Source organism: Diabrotica virgifera, chromosome 3 (genome assembly GCF_917563875.1).
Source record: "Diabrotica virgifera virgifera chromosome 3, PGI_DIABVI_V3a".
NCBI lineage: Eukaryota > Metazoa > Arthropoda > Insecta > Coleoptera > Chrysomelidae > Diabrotica > Diabrotica virgifera.
Genome location: NC_065445.1, coordinates 33,093,912 through 33,105,885, shown reverse-complemented (window position 1 = coordinate 33,105,885; position 11,974 = coordinate 33,093,912). Strand labels below are relative to the sequence as shown.

Sequence of the window (11,974 nt, the reverse complement as noted above, 5' to 3'; positions counted from 1 at the left end):
TCCAACATTTTTACAGCTTTATCAATTCTATTAGGTATTAAAAACGTTATCGGCAAATATTAGGTGCTTCAGATCCTCTACATTTCTGTCTACTATCAGTAAGGAAATGGTTAATTTGATTTTTCGTTGTTCCATCAGTGCTATCCACGTTTCTTTATGTAAATCGCCCGTTAAATTATTTTTTCTTTAATTTTGGTTACATTTTCTTCCTTTTACAAGGGTTTCCATCCTTTTAATATTGTTTTTAATCTCAAAAAGTGTCGGCCCTGAATGTTTAAGACAGCCAACTATGGGTGTAGTTTTATTATACTTTTTGTGCGTAATGTTATAGGCTTTTGAATCTCCCGATTTACTTGTTTTATTGAACATGTTCCCTGTACTACTCTATAAAAGGAAGATAATGAAATAAAAAACCCTATTACTTTTGGTATATATTTAAAAATTCAAGGGAAATCAATTAAGTACAACTTTGGACCTATGTAAAATATTCTCGTAAAATATATAATTAAAAAGTTAAAAGAATGAATCGATAAAAAGAGTAAGTAAAATCAGAATAACCCTATTTATTAAAATGGTCGATACACAGCTTACACGACCAAGATCCTTCTGGTGGGTTTACCAAGGCAGGACTTAAGCAGTACATGTGATAGCCTCTATCACAATCGTCACAAAACAGTAACTGGTCCTAAAACAAATGTAAAATATTTCATTAAGAATATACACATTATACAAGAACAATTTAAGATAAAAACAAAAATTTATTAAGAAATTCTTTATTATAGGTATATTTATTAAAAAGAACCCTTTCGGGCTACATCACAGAACTTTTTCGGAGTGACAATTGGATCTTCAGTGCTGCTTACAAAGTATACATGGTTAAAACCACTAAAAATATATGGGTCAAAATCCTATAAATGGTATACATAGAATTATTATATTACATTGTTGTAGATAATATTCTAGGATGTTTGAACTTTAACCCTTTCGCGACGGCAATTTTTAAACGTGCAGTGCCCCATATACGGGTGTTTTTGGGCCTTGCGCTTCCGTTTAAGATATCTGCACATCTATGCGTTTCCCGACTTTTGTGGTAAACAAGTTCGTTAGTGTAAAATTGAATAAATAAGCACACTTATTCCCCGTTAGAGGGCGTTCTAACCATACTACATTATAAATAGTTTTATTTTTGTACCGAGAACTACGGACGTTTTGGTGTAAATTTGTCTTGTGCAGAGCCTCCTTGACAACAGGTAGACCTAGAAATAGTACTATCGGGGGATGGCAGGAGACAGATTTAAATCAAAACGAAACCCTAGATTTTCTAATTCCACACAAGATGTTTTATCAATTATTTATAAAAATGAATATAACGTTTCCCGTTCTGAAGTACATTTTGATGCAAGTGAATATATGTATGCGTCTCCCGTATATGTGTCAAGCAAACTTTTGCGCGTATATGAGGTTCCCGATGTTAAAGAGTTAATGTGGTTTACATTATGACATCGTAGAACTCCCAACTACAGGGGTTGCTAGCCCGGAGAGAACCTCTCTAAACAGACCTTAGATAGCAACTCCAGTTGCATAAAAGTCTGAATTCGGTCGATTTTACATCGTATGTAAAGAAATAATGTCTAAGCGTAAATGATTGTCAATAGACGAATTGAGAGCATTACTGGATCAGACGATTCTTTGAACGAGTCAAATTGGGAATCGGGTTAGGAATTAGATTTAGAAGAATTTGTAGAAAACATTGAATCAATGCTGCAAAATTTTAAAGTCCAAATGAAGATTCGCAAGAAGTAATAGAATCAGAATTGAAAACTGTTCAAGATATACCCAATTGGAATTTATACGAGGGTCGTCACAAAGATTTTCCTCTTACAGGAAAGCATGGCCTACTACAGATAAAGGTACCGAATAATATATCGGCTTACGAAACATTTTGCTTGTTTAATGACGGGATGTCATCTGGAGAAACAAAGATATGAGGCTGGAAGGGAAAGTACGCATATACAAATATGTGTAAGACCGATCTTGACGTACGCGATAGAAACAAGATGTGATCCAGCAAAAACCAAGAGGATACTGAGAACATTAGAAATGAGAACGTTGAGGTCAATAACTGGGAAAACATTGAGAATACCGAACGACAGAATAAGAGATCTCTGTAACATACAAGATGTAGTACGGTGGGGAAGACAGAGAAGAGGAGAGTGGAATCAGCATGTGACGAGAATGGACAGCGAGATAATAGCCCGTATAGCCAGGGATTCGAAGCCGACAGGCAAGATACCAATAGGAAGGCCCTTTAAAAGGTGGCGAGATAGCTGACAGTCAACATCACAGCTACGAATACAAGCTCAAAATCGGTTAAGAACAGGCCAAGAGTACCTCTCAACCATTTATGTGTTTAGAATGTTTTGGAATCAATCCTAAACCCAACTGATTATTTTGCATGAAAAAACATTTTTTGTTTTTAATGCAAATTACATTTATTTATTTCAGCTGAAATTCAGCTACATTTGCTTTGTAGGAGACCCCACGCATGTAATGCCCAATGCTGAAATATGCATAGTGTCATTCAATCATAGTGATCATAGTGATATAAGTGACGTTGCCTAATAAATATTGTTGGTGTCGGCCACATACGTCCAACATGGCGATCAATGTGTTAAAGAACTTTCCAAACCTGTTATCTCAACTTTGATGTATGTAAGTTTTGTTTCCATTTTTGCTTTACAATAAAGTCACATTATTATGATTATACATATTGAGTATTGGTTATTACGAAGTAAATGCTTAAGGCGCATTTAAATCAAAGTGAACACGAACGAACGAACGAATTCGTTCGTTAACTTTATTGTATTTGTACAGCGAATCGAGCACGACCGAACGAATTCGTTCGCATTCGCACATGTTCCAACCGATGTCGGTAAGTTAGCGAATCATCAAAGGAAATCGTTGTTCAATGTGGACAGTGGATAGACGGTAGCGAACGAATTCGTTTAGAAGTACTGATTTAATTTATTTACAAACATTAGTTGGAGAGGATTGTGTATTGTGTAGTCGTGAAAACATAATTTTGCAATATGAAATGGACCAATGAAATGATACTTCAATTAATTGAGTTATATAGAAATGAAGAATGCCTATGAAACCCGAAATCGAAGCTATATAAAATAATAAACAGAAAAACTGATGCTTGATTTAACATTTCTATAGGAATGGGTTGTGATATCTCTGAACTAAAAAAATGAATTAGTTTGCTTTTAAAAGTCTAATGTTTTTATTGGATAAATTTCAACCCAGAAAAACTAGCTAATCAAATTAATTAAAAGCAAGTTTATTTTGATACACCAATTTTACAATTTATTATTTGAACATATATAGTCATAATACCAAGAGCAAGCAACTCTTTCGAGGACGAATTTTAAGAAAGCTGGTTCTTTAATAGGTATATGTATTATTCTCTATGCTCCCTCAAACTATTCAATCAGCCTATAATACCTGTTACCTGGCTGCTGATATAGATTGCGTTCATTAGTTCGAAGCACATTACAGGTACCTACCTAAATATATTGAATTCAAAATTATTTTAAGAAGATATTTTTTTTGTCATTACTTTTGTCATTATTAGAAATATAATAATAATAATAATAGAGTTTATTTGTAGCAACCTAGTACATAATAAATAAACCCAGTTTCTCACTGAAGTTGTTAGTTACGTGGACTACAACTTGTGCGTGAGGGTTAAATTTAGATTATAAAAACAACATGAATTTATCTTAAAGTGTACAAAAAGGAATCGAATATAGTCTTGTTCGCTCATCTGTCTTTAAATTTGGGCTCCTCTTCTCTCTAATTCAGTTAACGTTAAATTTTGTTTATCGGACCTACAAAAATCTCTAAAACAATTCAACAAAGGATTGTGAAAACTTCCGATGGGATTCTTCTGGCGGGACTTCGTTTTCTATGACATTTTTCATGATATTTTGAAGGTGTTTTATCCATTTTCACCATAATTTTTACAATTTAAATATTTAGAAGTGACATTTGAAATAAATCATTTTTATAAATATGAATACACATATTTTGTCAGTAATTTATATGCTAAAAAGTGTTACGTTTGACCTGTGCTCTTGTGCGGAATGGAAGCATGGCCGTTAAAGGCCAGTTCCATTAACAAATTTGAAGTGTTTGAAATGTGGTGCCTACGTCGAATGCTTAGAATATCATGGACGAATAGAGTCAGAAATGATTAAGTACTAAAAAGAGAAGGTTTACAGGATAGGGAACTTTTAAATTATGTTAAAAGTTAGAAGACTGCATACTTGGGGCACTTATTACGAGGGGAACGATAGATACACTTTTCAGCAACTGATACTCTACGGAAAGATAGAGGGTAAGGGTCTGGGAAAAAAATGTCAAGGCTGTGTAATCGCCACCGCCAGTGGACAAGAATCCACGGATATGAAATGCTTTGCAATGCTGCTAAAAACAGTAATATTTTATAAACAAGACAATGTACGGTGGACGCCTACGCAGAAATGCACGGCATCTTAAGAAGAAGAAATATGAATTTATAACTGCTAGACATTTTTGGACGTTTTATGTATCTCAAACTTTTGTCAATAATGCCAGATTTAAATAAAACATAATTTTTTAAATTAAATAATTATATAATAGAGACAGGACAAAATGAAATTATTGAAGTCGTATCAAAATTTATACTTATATTTATGAATATGATATATTTTTTTCCTTACAGAACGCACATTGCAGAATTCGAAACACGACAATAAACTTAAACACAATGTGTGACTGGCGCATCTTAAAACATCTGCGGGCAATATGCACTACCGATCATCAACGAATGCGAACGTTCGCTTCAATGTAAATGGCCCTACTTTGTAGCGAACGAATGACCAGGCGAACATCTACGAATTCGTTCCTTCGTTCGTGTTCGCTTTGATTTAAATGCGCCTTTACATGGCGGGTATAAAATGAACAATTTTGTAAAATAACACGAAATCGCTTAATATTAAAAAATATTTATGAAGTCACACTTACATCATTGTCTGAATTTCCACACATCGAACAACACTTGCATTCGATACACTGCCAGCGATAGGTTTTCACGAAAATTTTCATATTGTTGGTAAATTGTAGACAAGTGGGATGTCCTAAAAATAATAAAACAATAAAAAAATATCTCAATATATCGCAGCGGATTAACTAGTTCTTATTACTCTTTCAGCATATTAAACCTATTAACTGAATTTGTACACATGTACTCATCGCTTGACGAGTGCTAACCCTGTCTCTGTGTACCCGAACTTCCACAAACGACTTACCACTACCACTGCTGCGCGCTAGCGATGGAACGCAGACCAAAAGGATAAAATGACACAAATAATGGTGAGTTTGATTCGGAGAATTGATCGGCCAATAACTTTTACCCCGGTCTCTGAGTCGGTAAATTTCTGGCTGTTCTGTCTTGAGAACTGATCATAGCACACTGAGTATTGATCGACCACTTACGTCTTATACCTCGCCTTGGCAGAGTATTGATCGGCCACTTCCTTGTGTTTGGGTATTGGCTATAGATCTTCCGTCGACCTACCCATCCGAACTCCATCAGCATTTATTTTTCAATGAACGGCACCAACGTCGAGGATCGCAGTCATCTGTTTATTTACGAGGATTTGTCGTTTTATTCTACGTATTGCATAGAAGTAAACTATTTATCTCTTCCTATATCAGATTTATTTAAATTAGATTTGCCAGAATTTAGTATTTAAACAAAGTGCTAATATGTTTTGATTGTACAACGAATTTATGATTTTTCCTCGAGATTGGTGTTTTCTTCAGCTATTTGTTAAAAAGTAGTATGTCCTTTTTGTACATCGTCCATATTCTTCACATTATTGATTTCTTCATGTACTTTATTTATTAAGTTATATTATTGCATAAAGATCCAATTTCTGGCTAAGTGGTTTTGGTTTGAGATCCGTTCTACTGATTTTGGCAATATAGTCCAGAGAAATAAGATTTTTCTCGTGACACATCCCCCTCCAGGCCGAATCCAAATTTTTTGAGTAGTATGGACATTCATATTAATAACCTATGTTTCCTGCAGTCGATTTTGATGCTATACGTAGTTATAAACAAATGAATATCAAAAAAAGGTAAATTTTCGCTTCTTTCGTCTATTACTAAAAAGTGAAGCATTCTAAACAAATTTGAGAATAAGAAACTCATAAATCATATAAAAAAACTTCAATATGGCGTTCGCTGAATATCTCTATTCTTATTCTTATTTGTTGCTTAGAAAATTGCAAAATAAGTAATAAATGTTGAGATTTTATAAATGTTCATAACTTATGTAAAGATTAAGTTAGAACCTTCTTATTACAAGGAATACTAAGAGTTCTTGAGCTTAAATTATATTTTAAATTTCAAAGCAATTGGTCAAACAGTTTAAAAGTATTTAATTTGTTTATCCCAAATTCATTTTTTTTGCAACACGATTAGTCAGAAAATTATGAGGTTACAATAATACTTCGGACAGTTTATGAAAGAAGAACATTTATACTATTTACTTAATTAAAAAAAATGACATAAAGTAATTTTAAACAGTGTAAAATTATTTTGCAAAAACATGTTGATTTTTTGCTTACTTATAAACAATTAGAATAACTTTTTACCGTAGAAAAATTATTTTTTCATATTTAGAAAGAATTAATTTTTATATACATTAAGAAAGAAAAACAATTGTCCTAGGACAATTTGGGACGAAGTTAGCCCCCTTTTTTTTTAATTCACATGTTCTTGAAAAATAAATTTGCGATATTTAGAATTATTTTTGTCATATTTTTTTAATTAAATTAATAGAGTAAACCCTCTTCTTTCATAAACTATCCAAAGTATTACTGTAACTTCATCATTTTCTGACTTATAGTGTTGCAAAAAAAATTAATTTGGGATAAACAAATTAAATAACTTTTAAACTATTTGACCAATTGCACCAGAGGTCTCAGCATTCCGAGTAATAAGGTTTTAAGTGAATTTTTACATAATTTATGAATATTTATTAAAACTCAAAATTTATTATTTGTGTTGCAATTTTCTAAGCAACCAATAAGGATAGACGTATTCAGCGAACGCCATATTGAAGTTTTTTTATAAAATTTATGAGTTTCTTACTCTCAAATTTGTTTAAAATGCTTTTTGGTAATAGACAAAAAAAGCGAAAATTTACAGTTTTTTATCTTTATTTGTTTATAACTACGTATATCATCAAAATCGGCTGCAGGTTATTATTATAGATGTCCATACTACTCAAAAAATTTGGTTTCGGCCTGGAGGGGGTTGTGTCACCAACAGGATATTTTTTTCCTAATTTATCTGAACTAATATGATTGTTTATATACTAGCCCTTTATGAGTGGAAAATTGGATTTTAAAATATCAGTACCATAAAGATGTCTTCATGAATTGAGGTAAGAAAAAAGAATTTCGTTTAATTTCTTTGAGCCAATATGTTCAGCATGTGTAAATAATCTTCTTAGCCTTCTATCATCTATTGTTCCGACTATTTTTATAATGTCATCTACCCATCTCATCTCTGGTCTTCCTCTTGGTCGTCTGCCTTTATAGGTAGACGATGTAGGTACCTCCAATATTGTATTGTAGCGTGACAACGTTTAGTCCTGTCGCCAGGGGGGTACAATAGCCTCCTTTATTCAGATGGACTTACTTTTACGTATTTTGACCCGTAGAACACGAATTTTTTGGGTAATAGTTGATCCGGATGTCGATAAGATTGTTATAAACAAAGAACTTGAGGAATCACACAACAGCGATTTTTCGCAAAACAAAACATTTTTTTGTATTTTTTGGGTGATTCTAAGCAAAAATGTTCCTACAAGTTTTTTCGTAGGACGCATAGTTTTAGACATAAACGCGGTTGAACTTTCAAAAAATCGAAAAGTTGCAATTTTTGAACCCGAATAACTTTTGATTAAAAAATAAAATAGTAATTCTGCTTACCGCATTTGAAAGTTCAAGTCAAATTCTATCGGTTTTGATTATTTTCATTGCTAAAAATTAATTTTTTCATTGTTAAACAAAGCTATAAACACATAGTGCTTGAATGATGTTTTCAATGCATTCCTCATTTAAAATCGAACGAGTAGGCGCGCATACAGACAATTTCTACGTAGATTACGTACATTAAAACGCATGCATTGGGCACAGGAAACACTATGTGTTTATAGGTTTGGTTTACAATAAAAAAAAATAGTTTTTAGCAATACAAATAATCAAAACCGATAGAATTTGACTTGAACTTTAAAATGCAGTAAGCAGAATTGCTATTTTATTTTTTAATCAAAAGTTATTCGGGTTCAAAAACTGCAATTTTTCGATTTTTTGAAAGTTTAACCGCGTTTATCTCGAAAAATATCCGTCCTACAAAAAAACTTGTAGGAACATTTTTTGCTTAGAATCACCCAAAAAATGGTTTGTTAGCGAAAAATCGCTGTTATGTAATTCCTCAAGTTCTGTGTTTATAACAATCTTATTAGAGATGTTGAAAAAGTATCAATTCGTTACAAAGTACTCGTTACTTACGAATGCCGAAAGTAACGATTACTATACAGAGAGGCAAATCGTTACTTTGATTACTCTGATTACTTCGTTACTTCGTACCAATCGTATCAGAGCTAGTAACGACTATTGTATCCACAACCAGCACACTTGATTACTTTCTACCTATCGTATCCCAGCGAGTAAAAACAGATCGGTGAAGGTCGTTGTCGTTGTTATATCGGAATACCTATACAAAATACCTACCTACTGAGAAATACGATTCTCGATATGATTACCGGTACCTACTCAAATACAAAAATAACAAAAGTAATCATAGTAATCAAATAATTTTTACCCCTTAAACAAATCGGTGAATGTTGTTGTTACATCGGAATACCTATACAAAATACCTACCTACTGAGAAATACGATTCTCGATATGATTACCGGTAATAAAATACAAAAGTAACAAAAGTAATCATAGTAATCAAAGTAACGAATACTGTAAATGATTACTTTATACAAAAGTAAGGATTTTATACAAAAAACCTACCTACTGAGAAATACGATTCTCGATATGATTACCGGTAATAAAATACAAAAGTAATCATAGTAATCAGCAAATGATTACTTTATACAAAAATAAGGATTTGTAACGAATACTCGAAAGTAACTATAATCAACATCACTAAATCTTATCGACATCCGGATCAACTGTTACCCAAAAAATTCGTGTTCTACAGGTCAAAATACATGAGAAAACTTAAGTAAGTCCATCTGAATTAAGGAGGCCGTTGTACCCCCCTGGTGACAGGACTAGTTGGTATTTTTGTCTAGCAGTGTGGCCTGGGAAGCTCCATTTGAATTTGACAATTTTTGTTGTGATATCCTCGACTTTTGCTGCTGATTTTACCCAGACGTTCTCCTTTTTCGTATACCTAACACTGCTCTTTCTGTTGTGGCTAGTTTATTCATAGTTGCCTTGGTTAGGGTCCAGATTTGACATCCATAAGTCATGATAGGAAGGACGCACTGGTTGAACACTTTGCTCCTCAAGTATTGAGGTATTTTGCGGTTCCTAAGTCTCCAACTCCTGCCTGCGTAACTTCTATCTGACTGTATCTAATAAACAATTTCACTTTTTGTTTTACTATTATAAATAATAGTTTTATATTACTAGTCTCTTTTATACTGAAAGCATGGTTAAGGGAGTGAGTGCCGAAGAACAGTGATCTTCCAAGTGTATATGTACAATATAAAAAATAAAATTAAAATTTCCAATTGATTTAGTATTGCTTCAGCATCTTTTACTTATTGAAGTGCACCGTACTTCGGCACTAAAATCAAACACAATTTTCTCTATGTAATTTATTGCATTACGAGATTACATCTGTAACAGAAATCCTTGGAAAATAACTGTTCTTAACAACTCAAAAGTTCCTTCTAATTTTTGAACGATTTTCTCTAAAAAAAAAGTTTAGTAGAAAATGTCATAACATAAAAAACCATTCAAATATTGATGGACATACGTTGCCGATGTGAATATGTTACAATCAGAGTATGAGTATTAATTTGATTTATTTTAAATATCAAGAACATTGTTATAACTCTTTACAAAACTAAATTGAGGTCAAATTGATAAAATTGGAAGATATCCAGTTAATATACTTCTGCATGTGCAATAAAGTTTTTCACAATGAAAATGTTAAAGGGATTCGACTAAAATACCTAAAAAAAATGTTAAAAATAGATTTGGTAAACAACATCAATTTTCACAAAATTACGCGATCGAAAAATTATTAGCAGTGACAGCAAAATATTACATATCATTTATGTTTTTTGCCCAAAATAATATGTCCCTTACTAAAATTGTGCTAGCAGCTATCACTTTTTTCGGATAAATGTGTTTTTTTTTTGTGGTGATAAATTGTATATGTGATTAAACACTGTAGTTTGTCCCATATCAAACAAATTCCTCCTATAATACAGTTTGGAGGGTACATTAATATACAGGGGCGAGTATAAGCCAGCTAGCGCCCTTGGAAACGACGTATGAGCGAATTCCACCGCAATCAAATACCGTTTTTTTTTTCTTGCGTTTGGTCATTGTGTTTCGAGTGAAATGGCAAAGAATGTTCGCGTTAAGTTTACGTTATAACAACTTGTAATTTCATTAAAACAGACTCTATCTGGATCGCAAAGACAGATGCTAAACCAGCATTTTCCTGGATGGACCGGTAGACGTGGAAACGAACCGTGACATCCAAGGTTGCCAGACATTACTCCTATGGATTTCTTAAACTGGGACATTATTAAGAGTTTTTGCGAGATCTCGCCATGTAGCTCTTGTAGTATAGTACAAATACAATGATTTATAGTATATATATGTAATAAGTGCGCCAAATATTAACATTTAGTTTAATTGAATGGCGTTCCAAAGTGAGCTTAAATTCTTTTATGGGAGTTTCCACTCTATGGGGTAGTTACTCTGTGGTGTTATACTTTAGTATATAATTCTTTAAAATGACGGCTGGGACATATAATTTTTGAGAGTAACGTGAATTTAATTGTTGTGGTTCAAATACTTCTACAATACACAAAAAGTTACATTAATTAAATATACATAAATATACATTTTCATTCAAACAACAGCGCAGTTGATCCCTATTATTATCAAATATATTTAATCTACATACAAACGTTATTTTGGCACTTTCTAATTCAGGTACGATATAATTTTGATCAGAGTGTTTTAAAACAATTTTCATACTCAAATCATAACATATATCACGAGTTTAGGCATACACATCAAGCTAGTTAAATATGTCCTGCAAGTTTTGAGAAAAATTATTATTAGTTCAATAGTAATAGTAGGGAAACAAAAGTAATACAAAATTTTCCGCCAACCTCAATGCGCAACGTGAAATTCCTTCTTAATCATCTTATAGAACCGGTGCATATCTTCTCTTTTCTGATGTTTTTTGACTGTATTTTTTTGCCACATATGGAATTTATTTTATATAATTTGAAATCATTCCACAAATTTTTCTGGACATAAACTTAAATTAATAAATGGGTTGCTGAACTAAGACAAGTTTAACTGATTTTTACATCGTATTATTTTTCAGCTTTTTTTTGTCCCCTGTTTTGCGACACTATGAAAACAATATGTATGGACTACGGCTTACAATTTCGGAGTCTTAAAATTTGAGCGTTGAATTTTGACATTTTGTAACGGCATAACACAATCGTCAAAAATGTAGGAGCATAGTAAAACAATGTTTCAAATTATACAGGGTGTAACAAAAATGCAGAAAACTTACCTAACTTACCTTAGTAGAAATGTGCACATAAAAAAAATTACAGCCCTTTGAAGTTACAAAA

General features: G+C 32.5%; 1 protein-coding gene across 2 annotated transcripts in view; it reads right to left on the bottom strand.

The window, feature by feature from the left end:
- Positions 1-418: 418 nt before the first annotated feature.
- Positions 419-11,974, bottom strand: part of LOC114329828 (zinc finger protein ubi-d4 B) — a 73,629-nt gene continuing 62,073 nt past the window's right edge. For both annotated transcript variants that reach the window (XM_028279078.2, XM_028279079.2), the window contains exons 7-8: positions 5,071-5,183; positions 419-685 (exon numbers count right to left, since the gene is read on the bottom strand). In XM_028279078.2, the coding sequence (XP_028134879.2) occupies positions 560-685; positions 5,071-5,183 (239 nt within the window). In that variant the 3' untranslated portion in view covers positions 419-559. The remainder of the gene's footprint in view (positions 686-5,070; positions 5,184-11,974) is intronic.